At 37.5% G+C, this 13,387-nt stretch overlaps 1 protein-coding gene across 12 annotated transcripts in view; it reads left to right on the top strand.

Annotated features, from left to right (window-relative positions):
- The window catches only part of LOC146403597 (uncharacterized), a 60,800-nt gene that overhangs the window by 8,260 nt on the left and 39,153 nt on the right, over positions 1-13,387 (top strand). For 2 of the 12 annotated variants that reach the window (XM_085025244.1, XM_085025237.1), the window contains exon 3: positions 5,174-7,746. The exons of 5 other annotated variants lie outside the window; for them this stretch is intronic. In XM_085025244.1, coding sequence (XP_084881370.1) covers positions 5,174-5,186 — 13 coding nt within the window. In that variant the 3' untranslated portion in view covers positions 5,187-7,746. Of the gene's footprint in view, positions 1-372; positions 1,142-2,249; positions 2,485-5,173; positions 7,747-13,387 lie in introns of those variants that run through there. 5 more of the 12 variants (XM_085025248.1, XM_085025241.1, XM_085025239.1 and 2 more) reach the window with 4 other exon arrangements.

Genomic DNA, 13,387 nt, shown 5'->3' with positions numbered 1-13,387 from the left:
ATCATGAATTAGTTCATTGAACAAATATTTATCGGGCACATACTAACTAGCAGGCAGAGTTCTAGGTGCTTGAAACACATCAGTAACCAAAGCAGACAAGGGTCTCTGCCCTCATAGACTGTATATTCTATTGGGATGGAACAAGGGAAGGCAGACGCTTCGCAGTAAACGTAATAATTACACCCAGTGGTACGTTAGCAAGCCCGTGCTATAGAATACAAGAGAAACTAAACTAGGCTAAGGGAGTTGGGAGGGTCGGGGAAGGAGGGTGGATTTCACTTTTAAATAGACTGGTCAGAGTAGGTCTCCTGCAGTTGTATTGGAGCAAGCACTTGAAGGACTCGAAGGGGTTAACACTGTGGATGTTGGGAGGCGGGTGTGTTCCCGACAGAGTCAGTCCCTAAGACCCTAAGAGAAGTTCACCTGGCAAGTTGGAGAAACAGAGAGGAGATCCAGACAGAGTCAGTCCCGAAGACCCTAAGAGAAGTTCACCTGGCAAGTTGGAGAAACAGAGAGGAGATCCAGACAGAGCAAATGCCTGTATTACTTTATCAAGTCAAGTGTATGTTTTTCAAACGTTAGATTGCTACATAATATTTAGATGCATACATTTTCTGTTGTTCAATCATGCTTGCTTTCCTGGAATAAATTGACTGTGATATACTATTATTACTTATATAAATTGCTTACATAAATTGATGTTTTAAATTATAAACATTTTCATATCTTGAGCTTATTTTAAATCTAGGTATACAATGAAATTGATCTGTAATTTGTTTATATTCCCCTCACAAAATTACTTGTTTTTCAGTTATTCTACTGTTGTAAAATGAAATCCATAGTTTACACTTCTTTTCCAGTCTCTCAAATACCCTTCTATAGGATAGTAACTGTTTACTAGTTGCTTCAGAAATTAGGGAAACTGGAAAAGGGGTGGCAGCTAGAGATACTGTATTAATTATTCAAGTGTTCTGTTGGTCTATTTAAATTAACTATTTTGTTGACACTATGCATTTAAAATTTTTCCACTTTTATTGAGAAATAATTGGCCTACATCACTGTATAAGTTTTAAGCATACAGCATGATGGTTTGACTTACATATATTGTGAAATGATTCCCAAAATAAAAGTTAACATCGGAGTTCCTGTCGTGGCGCAGTGGTTAACGAATCCGACTAGGAACCATGAGGTTGCGGGTTCGATCCCTGCCCTTGCTCAGTGGGTTAACGATCCGGCGTTGCCCTGAGCTGTGGTGTAGGTTGCAGACGCGGCTCGGATCCCAAGTTGCTGTAGCTCTGGCATAGGCTGGTGGTTACAGCTCCGATTCGACCCCTAGCCTGGGAACCTCCATATGCCGCGGTAACAGCCCAAAGAAATAGCAAAAAGACAAAAAAAAAAAAAAAGTTAACATCCATCTCCTCATATAGATACAATAAAATGAAAGAAGAAAAGAATGAAAGAAAAAAAATTCTCCTTGCAATGAGAACTCTTAGGATTTCTTCTCTTAGCAACTTTCCTATATATTATACAGCAGCATTAGGTGTAGCTGTTCTATTGGACATTACGTCCCCAGTGCTCATTTGTCTTATGACTGCAAGTTTGTACCTTTGCCCACTTTCCTGCAACTCCCCCTTCCCCTCTGCATCTACCTCTGATCATCATGAATCTCATCTATTTTTCTAGGAGCGTGGTTTTGTTTTTTGGTTTGTAGATGCCGTATATAAGTGAGGTTATACAGTCTTTGTCTTTCTCTGACTTACTTCACTTAGCATTGTGTCCGTTCACATCATTACAAATGGCAAAATTTCATTTTTTTAAGATTGAGTCATATAGCATTATACGTTGCTCAACCATTATCAGTATGCTTTGACTTCTTGATCACATTCTTTGATGATTTTCCTATGTAGTTACCGTGAGGTTTACATTAAATATCTTAAACTTGTAACGCCCTATGATAACAACTTGAGCAGAATTTGTCCACTTTACCCTTTCAGTTGCTCTCCCCTTGACATTTATGGTATTGCTATTACAGGCTCCATGTTTGTCATACTTTGTAACTAATAACAGGTTATTGTATTTTGGTTACTTTTGCTACGGTCATTTTTTTTTTAACTTTGAAATGATGCAAGTGAGTTATGCATCACAGGGTTTGTATAACTCATTGTTTCAGCGCCTGAATTGTGCCTGAGTGTGCATTGAATTCCCTGATCATGTGAGGCCACCGTTGTTTGTTTGTCTGTTTTTTGCAGATAGGGGAGGCCATAGGTTGTGCTGTCTTTCAAGCTCCACTGTATATAGGGCTATTGAATGAGCTATATGGCTTCCCTGGTTGGACAGGCTGAAGGCTGCATCAGAGATGAGTAGAACTACCAATTAGATTCCCTGCCCAAGCACAGTGAGAGAAGCAGCTCTAAAACTGGTAAACACCAAGCCCAAAAATAAACTCAAAATGGCTGAAAGACTTAAATAGAAGACAAGACACCATCAAACTCCTGGAAGAGAACACAGGCAAAACATTCTCTGACATCAACCTTACAAATGTTTTCTCAGGCCAGTCTCCCAAGGCAACAGAAATAAAAGCAAAAATAAACCAATGGGACCTCATCAAACTGACAAGCTTTCACACAGCAAAGGAAACCAAAAAGAAACCAAAAAGACAACTTACAGAATGGGAGAAAATAGTTTCAAATGATGCAATGGACAAGGGCTTAATCTCTTAGAATATGCAAACAACTTATACAACTCAACAGCGAAAAAGCCAACAACCCAGTTGAAAAATGGGCAAAAGCTCTGAATAGACATTTTTCCAAGGAAGATATACAGATGGCCAACAAGCACATGAAAAAATGCTCAACATCCCTGATTATTTGAGAAATGCAAATCAAAACTACCACAAGATACCGCCTCACACCAGTCAGAATGGCCATCATTCATAAGTCCACAAATAAATGCTGGAGGGGGTGTGGAGAAAAGGGAACCCTCCTGCACTGTTGGTGAGAATGTAAGCTGATACAACCACTATGGAGATCAGTATGGAGATACCTTAGAAAACTATACATAAAACTACCATATGACCCCGCAATCCCACTCTTGGGCATATATCCGGACAAAACTTTCCTTATCAAAGACACATGCTCCCACCAGTTCATTGTAGCACTATTCACAATAGCTAAGACATGGAAACAACCCAAATATCTATCAACAGATGATTGGATTCGGAAGGTGTGGTATATATACACAATGGAATACTACTCAACCAAAAAAAGAACAAAATAATGCCATTTGCAGCAACATGGATGGACCTAGAGACTCTCATCCTGAGTGAAGTAAGTCAGAAACAGAACAGACAAATGCCATATGATATCCCTTATATCTGGAGTCTAATATATGGCACAAAGGAACCTTTCCACAGAGAAGATAATCATGGACTTGGAGAATAGACTTGTGGTTGCTAAGGGGGAGGGGAGGGAGTGGGATGGATGGGGAGCTTGGGGTTAATAGATACAAACTATTGCCTTTGGAATGGATGAGCAATGAGATCCTGCTGTGTAGCCCTGGGACCTATGTCTAGTCACTTATGATGGAGCATGATAATGTGCAAAAATAGAATGTGTACATGTATGTGTTACTGGGTCACCATGCCGTACAGTAGAAAGAAAAAATTGTATTGGGGAAATAAGTATTAAAAAAATATAAAAGTGGTAATGCTCTCTGTTAACTCAAGCCCCGCCACACCCAGTTTCCCTGGCCAAACAGGACCACTGGTTTTGTTCCTCAGACTATCAGCTCTGTCTGCCCTTCTCTTGAGCGTTGCTGGGCTGCACAACTTTCACGTGTTCTCATCAGCCCTTTTCATCAGATGGGACCAGAGGACACTTTCCGTAGTGAATAAGATTCTCATCCCCCTTGCCAGGGCAGAAGGGGGAGGCATCACCAGAGGCTACTCTCAATTTCCCAAGCAGCGTCTCCAGTTAAAAGGGGCCAGAGGTACCCTTAGCTTTGGCTATGACTTAATCCACCTGCCTGTATTTAGCATTGGAAGACTTCATGCTTGGCACTGGCTTTGCTTTGGGGGTAATCAGCTCTTCCCACTCACCTCTTGACTTGAGTGACACTGGGTCATACAGCTTCCAGGAGTTGTCATCAGCCTTTCTGGTCAGATGGGGCTGGGAGACACTCTCCATAGGGGATGCGACTGTGACTCAGCGCCTTGGCTGGAGGTGAACAAACCAGGCTCTAGGTCTGGCAAAACCTCTTTGAGGATGCAAACCAGGCAGAAGATGTGCATCCCGCTGAGTTCTCTCAGAGCTTACCCCTCCTCGATTCTGCAGATGCGCAAAGTCACTGGTCAGAATTACTCTTTGGACACGGCAGCTGTGAACTCAGTCGGCGAAGATCCCTATGAGACTGCTGATTGTTGCAAGCTTTCCTCACTGTCCGATTCCTAGTAGCTGAGCCCTGCAAATTCTCCTAGTGGAGGCCGGAGTAGGGGCTACGACAAAGAAACCCACGATGGGAGAGGGGACTGTTTTTCTCTCCTGGATTCTCTTCTTCAATTAGAGAAACCAGAGGCTCCGGAGAGACCTCTCTATGTGATTCTCGGGGGTCCTAGGGGAGGAGCAATGCGGTCAACAAGTAGCTGCTTCTCTTATCCTTCAAAGGCAATCTGTCTTGGTCTCTGAGGTGCAGATGGAGGGTGGGGGGTTAGAGGGTACTTCAGCCTCATGTTCTAGGATTCTCATGTTCCAGGATTCTCTTAGTGGTGATTGTTTTTGAATAGGTATTAGCATCCTTGTGAGGGGAAATTAAGTCAGGAATGATTTATGTTGCCGTCTTAGTGTCACCACTCTCCTAAGTTAACTATTTTTTATTCAGTAAATTTGGGTAATTTATTTCTTTTAAATTGTTCATTTCATCTAATTTTTAGTCTGTGCAATACATTGGTTAGTACCATTTTTAAATTTTAAATTTTAGATTATCCTTGTAGATATATGTACTTCTCCATAACAGTTATTTCAGCCTTTTCTCTTTTCTAATCAGTTTTGCTAAATATTTGACTACTAGTCCTTTCAAAGAATCAACCTTTGATATTGTAGGTGATTTTTTTTTTTTTTTGCTTTCTTGGGCATTTCTTTTCTCACGTTATTTATATATTCTACTTGTCTTCTTCCAGCTTTTGTATTTGAACAACTGTGATTATATTTCAATTTGTAAATTGCTTCAAGATTGTGATTCACTCCAAGTACAGCTTTGGTTGCAAAGTACCAACAACTTCAGTGTCAAGTAACATAGCAGCTGGAGATTCCCAAGCTCACGGAAAATCCCAAGAAGCCACTGCATTGTCTGTGTACCCTGAGAGTAGTGACTTCCACTTACTCTGTCTTCCAATGCATGTGTGTTTCTCTTATTGCTAAACTCTAAGAATCTACAAGGAAGGTGATTCTTGGACATGTGGTGCTTTCCCATATAAGGAAGTAATAGTAATGCCACATCAACAACAGCCAATCTACCACATAGCATTCCTAGTCCTCACTGAGGTTTTTCACGAGTTTCTTTTTGTGTGTGTGATATTTTTGTTAAGTGTTGTTATTATGGCTACGCTGATTTTACAAAGTAAACTGGGAAGATTTTATGTTTTACTACATCATTGACTAGCGTGAATATATCTCCTTAGAAATAGCTCTCCTTTGAATGATTGAAATGAGTTAGCTTGTAAAACCATCAGGACCCAATAATCTTTCAGAAGTAATTCTTAGACATTATTTCCAAGAGCTTCAAAAAATTCTTCCTATGTAGGTTTTCTTCTTCATCTTTAGTTACTTTGGAAAAAAATCTTTTTTCAGAGAGTATTCTTTATTTCAATCAGAACTTAGATCAGAGTTGTGCATACTAAAGCTGTACTTACAGAGTACTTTACAGATGTTTTCTATGCTTGTGATTGACAGCGTTGCTGCACAACCAACCACCCAAGAATCTCAGTTGCTTACAAGGAGAAGCGTTTATTCCTCTCTCATACTTGTGCAACTGCAGTTTGCTGCTGCCTACTTGACTCTGCTCTACTTTTCTCCGTGTGTCTTCTCATTTGGGGACCTTACCTGAAGGAGCAAACCTTATATGGAACACACCTATCCTCTTAGAACAAGGGAAGACAAGAGACCAAATCAAACCATGCAGCTGCAAACAGAGCTTCTGTTTAGATGTGGTGTGCGCTGTTGCATCATTCACTTTTCATTGTCCAAATTAAGTCAGGCCCAGCTATGGCTGCTTTAATCTGGAGACGTGGAGGAGGGGAGTGGGATCCCAACCTCCCCCCACATGCCCATAGCACAAATCCAGCATATAATGGGGGACTAGGGACAAGATAACTATAATAAACACTGCCATTTAGAGCAGTCAGCAGTACAAAGCCCCTCCGAAATCCCACCGGGCTAGCTTTGTAAAGTGTTCCTCTGCTCAGTGAGAAAATACTACTTCGAAGTCAGGTTCTCCTCCTGAAAAGTAATGCCCTTGTCATCTGTTCTTCATGGCTTCTGGGTCCCCCACTCTTTAATTAATGTCTCCTTTTTCAACAACATCCTGCCCTCATATGAAATGGAAATTTTGATGCTTAAAATAGTCTGTCAATTTAATCAGACTGGTGGTACTTCCAGAAGTATGACTCTCAAAGCATTTTTAAAAATCATTTGCTTCCAATCCACTCTATGAATTAATAGTCACATGCACAATTCTTTTTAAGACATGCCTTTCTCTTTAGATTTAATCATAAGTACTTTGAATTTATCAGAGACCTGTGAGATTATGCCTTTGGTCTCTTTTCCCAGAGATATTTTGTCCAACATTAAGGATCTGATGGGGGACAGGCAAGTTAATTACATCTGAATTTAAAACAAAAGACGTGTGCCCTCACCTTGTTCACTGAAATTACTAAAAAGAAATTATTATTATTATTTTGTTTTTCCCTTTTACCAGTTAGAGAAGAGAAAATGCTGTATCTTTAAATCCTGCAGGTTCTGGAATTCCTAATGTGACCTTTTTTTTGATATCTTCTTGAAAATGAGCCAGTTCTCTCCTAACCTAACTCTTCCTTGGCAGGCACCGTATAAAATGCAGCACATAGCAACAAGCTCATACTAATAACAGTATATTTTAAAATTCTTTCCCAGAACCACAGGTTCATTAGATACATTGTCAGTTTCTTAAATGATTGCAGGGGATGGTTTTATCAAATACTTAACCACTGTTTCCTGCTGCTTGCCACTATCCATTCTTTACTAATATTTTACTTTGTACCCACATCTAACAAGCCAGTGCCATATATGTTAGGGTGTCTTGGTTGGTGGTGGTGGTGAGGGTGATGGTCGTTTTCTTTCGTGTAGGAACCCATTCCTTGTATCCATTTCTCTATTAGTGAGTCTTGGGTCATAATAAGTATGTTTCATGTAGCTTCTCATTCTGGAAGCAAGGCTGAAAGAGTAGACCCCATGGAGATCTCGCACACTTTCAAAGCAAAGGGAAAGGGCAAAGATAGAAATCCAACCAAACAATTATATTGGAAACTGTTCAGACATGGAGAATGTTTTGCTTTTTGAAAAACGCAGCTCTTAAACTTATGTATTCTATTGATTTTTTCTAGTTCTTAATTTGCTGAATTTGACTTTAATGGTGTTATATCCTTCTCCTGCATTTATTGATTTGATTTGTTTTTCTATTTCTAGCTTTTTACATTAAAGCTCAATTAATATTTTCCTTTTTTGGATAAGAAAAGGCTCTCACTAGTTACAAAGTGATGCTATATTCAGCCTCTTTCCTAGCGTGACTTCCTCAGTGTTAAAAGATTTTCCCCAGTTGCTCCTCAGCTTTCTTAAAGTTGCTCTCTGTTTTCGGTATGGCTTCCAGTCCAACTGCTTGCAAATTTATACTGTTGCAGAGTGTAAAAAAAAAAAAAAGTGATAAGCTCTCTCTCTGTTCATTGAGGACTTAGCTCCTTGGGCTACAAATTAGAGTGCTTTTTAAATGGCCTAAAAGGTGTATCTTTATTATTTTGAAGTGATGCAGTATTTTCAAGGAGAAAAAGAGTATTTGTGTCCTTCATTATAATCTAGTGAAAATTCTTGATTTTTTAAAAAGCATCTTTCTTTAGTTTTCCCTTCATAGCAGAAACACCTAAGATTCCCTTTGATAACTGCAGTGCAATCCAATAAGGAGGAGGTAATTGCCTTTGTTCATATCATCGTCAACCCAGAAGTTGTCCTGTGAATTATACATATAGAATATATTGTAGGATTTGAGCCGTGTGTAATATATTGAATACAGTTGCTATAACCATTCTTTCACACTTATTTTTATTGACATATCTTTTCATTTATCTTGGGCAAATTTTTACTGTGCCACGCAGTAAGCTTATGCTTAATTTTATAGGAAACTGAATAACATTTTCCAAAGGGATGCGGCGTCAGAGTCTGTGGTCTTAACTACTATACTGTAGAGTGGAAGTGGCCCTTGCAGGAAAAATGGGGTTTTTCTAAATAGAAAATTTAAGGAAAGATATTTGCAATTAAGAGAGCATGGCATAAGCTTGTGAAGCGAATATTACTAATGAGATGGAATTGAGGTATGTGTTTGATATAGTGAGGGATGGGATTGCGATGGTGATTAAGTCATGCACTAGAGATCTGCTTCTTCACAATGATAAAGATTTATGGTTTAATGCCATAAAAATGGGAACTCATGGAGTTTTTGGGGGAGAGGAAGCAGTCATTCATTCAGTCGCTACAGTGAACATCTGCTGAATGCTGAGCACTTGCAAACACCACAGTGGTCTTTGCAGTAGTTTACAAAGAGGTGCTAAAGGTTTGAGATAGCACGTTATCAGGAAAGGAAAGAATATCTTCGAGAAACACCGAAAGGGACAATTCCAAAGGATTTTTTAGTCAGATTTAGTTTCCTGAAAGAGTAAGTGCTTAAAGTCAAAGCCTAGAAAATTGAAATCTCTGTAGCTCTTAACCACAACAGGAAAGTTAAAAGATAATCAAGCTGGGGCTATGAAGGTGGAAGGAGAACATGTACCTGTTATAAATTCAAGGGATTTATAGGGAACACAGTACCTCTGTTATAAATCCAAGTAAAAAGTCCTAAATCTGGAGTTTCTGCTGGGGTGTGGTGGGTTAAGCATCAGACTGCAGTGTCTCAATCACAGGTGCAGTTGGTTAAAGGATCTGGTGTGGGATTATTCAATCCCTGGCCCAGAAACTTCCATATGCTGTGGGTGCAGCCCATAAAAAAGAACAAAAAATATTCTAAATGTAACAGAGGTCAAGCATTCATGACTTTTACATAGAAAAAAAAAAGCCTTCTTCAACTATTCTGTAATAAATATAGGGCTATTTTAATTCTAAGTTGGTTCTATCAAATAGTTTTTTAGAATAGTTTTGCTCGTTGTAGAAAATATAGCCAAGAAGTTCATATTTTCTTTGAAAATAATATTTAGGGATTTAAACGTTGATTTCAGGGCTTTTAAAATTTAATAATGCTAAGTATTGATGCTTTTTTGGATTTAAGCCAAATTGATTTGCTGAACTTAAAAACCAAAGGAGATATACTAGGATATCTTTCAAGGAAAAGTAGTGTGAAATCATTTTTAATAATACAAGCTTAATGTTATGCCAATAAAACATTTATGGATATGTGTAAAACATGAGATTTCAGAGTGAGTCAGAAGAAAATCTATAATCTTATAAAAAGCTCTACCAGCAATCTTTCTCTTCCATTATTTTCATAAACCTTCCCTGAGTCTAATTGTCACATTGTAATCTTCTAGTTATTTGCACATGATTCTCTTATGAGTAATACTTGAGCATTATATTTCCAGCCCAGCTGAATAGAGTCTTAAACTAAATTCTACTTTTTTTCAAAATTTAGATTCTCTCTGTATTTGATAATGCTAGGTATTATATTTAAATGGTCCCTCTCTACCTCTCTGCATAGTTCTGTTGATTTCTTATTATGAAAGGTGTGATAAAAGTCACAATTCAAACCAATGGCATAAAAGGAGTAGCTGGGAGGTCCTGGGAAGATTCAATCGGAAGAGAGTGCTAATTCAAGACTAAAGCAAGGAACACTAAGTCAGTTATTGCCACCAAAAGGCCGCAAAATAAATTATTCCCAAGCCCGATGGCTTAAAACTGCCATTACTATCCTCATTACACATCTATGGGACGGTCAGGAATTACCTTACCTAAACTGGCCTGGCTCTGTTGGTTCTAAGCTTCTTTCAGGGTTGCTCCATATGTCTCTCACCCACCTTGGACCATAAACTTCCAAGGCATGTTCTTCTCATGGCCAAAAGGCCAACTTGATGCCTTTTAAAGCCAGAATTAGAACTGGTATATTATCACAACTGCCCACATTCTATCAGCCAAAGCAAGTTACTTGGCCAAGTTCCATGTAATGAGGCAAGTACATTTATTTCTTCTATAAGATTGGGGGAAGGACTGGATATTGTGAACAATACAATAAAACCCAAGCACTTAAACAATCTGAAATATTTTCTGTAACTAGATTTCTCTTTTTTGAGTTTCTCACCTGAATATTTCCCAGCTAACTGTCCCCAGGTTACCTCAATTTCTCAGTCTTCGACAATTCTAATCCTGTCCAATGGCATGTTTTGAATACCTTTTATATGTAGGCCTAGCCTCACCCAGTCCCAAAATCATCTATTATGAAGGCAATTTATTAGTCATACCATTTCTATTAAGTCTTGCTGTAGAAAGTAAATATCATTTTGCCTGGGCTAAGATCCATAGACTTGCTGAGAATGGACCTTTTTTTCTCTTAAAAATATTTGCATGGAGGTGTTTAATCTAGCACTCTGCATCAGTTTTTCCTTAGTGCCAGAAAATAGGTAGCAATAATTTATTATAAAGAATATGTTGTGTTGTAGCATGGACATTATAACAAGATTAATTTTAGCTGTGATCTCTATGATTTCCTTCTACTAACTTTGGGTTTTGTTCTTTCTTCCTTAGTTGCTTCAGGTATAAGGTTAGGTTGTTTATTTGAGATTTTTCTTGTTTGCTGAGGTAGGCTTGTTTTGCTGTAAATGTCCCTCTTGGAAATGCTTTTGCTGCATGCTATAGGTTTTGGATCATTGTGTCTTCATTGCCATTTGTCTCTAGGTGTTTTATGATTTCCTTTTGATTTCTTCAGTGATCCATTGGTTGTATAGTAGCATATTGTTTAGTCGCTTTGTGCTTGTGTTCTTTTGCAGTTTTTTTTCCTTGTCATTGATTTCTAGTTTTATATCATTGTCAGAAAAGATGCTTGATATGATTTTAAGTTTCTTAAATTTACCAAGACTTGTTTTGTGGCCCAGAATGTGATCTATTCTAGAGAATGTTCCATGTGTGCTTGAGAAGAATGTATATTCTGCTGCTTTTGGATGGAATATTCTGTAAAGATTCATTTCAATTCCAATCCATGAACATGGAATATATTTTCTCTTAGTTATGCCTTCTCTTCCATATATAATAGTTTTCAGAGTGAAGATCTTTCACTTCCTTGGTTAAATTTATTTTTAAGTATGTTATGATTTTTGATACTATGTTAAATGGAATTGTTTTCTTAATTTATTTTTGGATAGTTTGTTGATAGTGTATATAAATGTAACTTAGTTTTGCATATTAATTTGTATATCCTGCTATTTTACTAAATTCGTTTACTAGTTCTGATATTTTTTGTTGGAATATTTAGGGTTTTCTATATATAAGATCATGATATCTAAAAACAGAAATGATTTAATTTCTTCCTTTCTTATTTGGATGCCTTTTATTTCTTTTTCTTGCCTGATTGCTTTGACCTGACCTTCCAGTACCATATTGAATAGCAGTGGTAAAAGAGGGTATCTTTGCCTTGTGTCTGATCTCAGAGAAAAATATTTCCTCTTTTTACCATTGAATATGACATTAGCTGCTGGTTTGTCATATATGGCCTTTATTGTATTGAGGGATATTCTGTACCTGATTTGTTGAAAATTTTTATCACGAATGGATGTTGAATTTTGTCAAATGCTTTCCCTGCATCTATGGAGATAATCATGTGATTTTTATTCTTCATTTCGTTAATGTAGGATATTACATTTATTGATTTGCATATTTTGAAACATTCTTGCATTCCAGAGATATATCACTCTTAATTATGGTATATGATTTTTTAAAATTTTATAATAGTTGATTTACAATGTTATGTCAATTTCTGCTGTGCAGCAAAGTGACCCAGTTATGGCAACTGATTTTTAAAATGTGTTGTTGGATTCAGTTTGCTAATATTTTGTTGAGAATTTTTGCATCTATATTCATCAGGGATACTCGTCTCAAGAAAGCTGGAATTATATACTTCTATGCAACTAAACACCATAGATAAATTTAAATTTCAATGAAAAATAAAGAATGAATTGTTAGGACAATGACAAGGAAAGAAACCATTCTCAGTCTCATTCATTTAAGCAATAAATATGTATTGAGAATCTAGCTTGGGCTATGCACACTTCTAAATTCTGTATTTCAAAGGGCTGAGAAAGGAGCATTTGGACAAGAAGCAACCTTTGAATCTGGGAACAAAAGGAAAATCAAATGATAGTGTCAGTAATAAAATAATTATTTGTTTTGATTTTCACCTCTAATACATCTCCTCCACAGCAAGCTATACATTATTCCATATGCAAGTCTACAAAGTCAAAGTACAGATTAAAAAAAATAGTATCTATAAAAAATGTTGATCAAATCCATGCTCATCTTTGAATATCAATGACTTATTTAATTATTTAAATTGATAAGAATGAAATGTTCCTATATATTTTAATTTAGAATATGGATGTTTCACAATACACTCAATGAATAAGTGAATGTTTATGATATTGAATCATAGGTAAATCTTGCTTTATCTTTCCATTTTTAAAGTCAAAGTTATCTCTGATTGCTTTAGAAATAACTGAATTCAAAAGTACACCAATTATGTTTTGCTTTGAAAAGATCGACTCAGGCAATTAAAAGGAATAAATGTGGAATTGCCATTGTGGCTCAGTGGTAATGAACCCGACTAGTATCCATGAGGACCTGGGTTAAATCCCTGGCCTTGGCCAGTGGATTAAGGATCCTGCATTGCTGTGAGCTGTGATGTAGGTTGCAGATGTGGCCTGGATCCTGTGTTGCTGTGGCTAGAGTGTAGGCCGGCATGAGGCTCTGAATTGATCCTTAGCCTGGGAACTTCCATATGTCATGGGTGGGGCCCTAAAAAAGACACACAAAAAAAGAGAGAATAAATAGCTGAAGCATAAAAATAGCACTTTTTTGTGGTATTTTGTTTTTCTAGAGAAATTATTAAATATATTGCA

The sequence above is a fragment of the Sus scrofa genome, chromosome 5, assembly GCF_054392235.1.
Source record: "Sus scrofa isolate SSC_HxYL_T2T_F1_AM1 chromosome 5, Sscrofa_HxYL_maternal_Yorkshire_Landrace_v2.0, whole genome shotgun sequence".
Taxonomy (NCBI): Eukaryota; Metazoa; Chordata; class Mammalia; order Artiodactyla; family Suidae; genus Sus; species Sus scrofa.
Note: the sequence above shows the minus strand (reverse complement) of the source record. Positions and strands in the feature narration are given on the sequence as shown.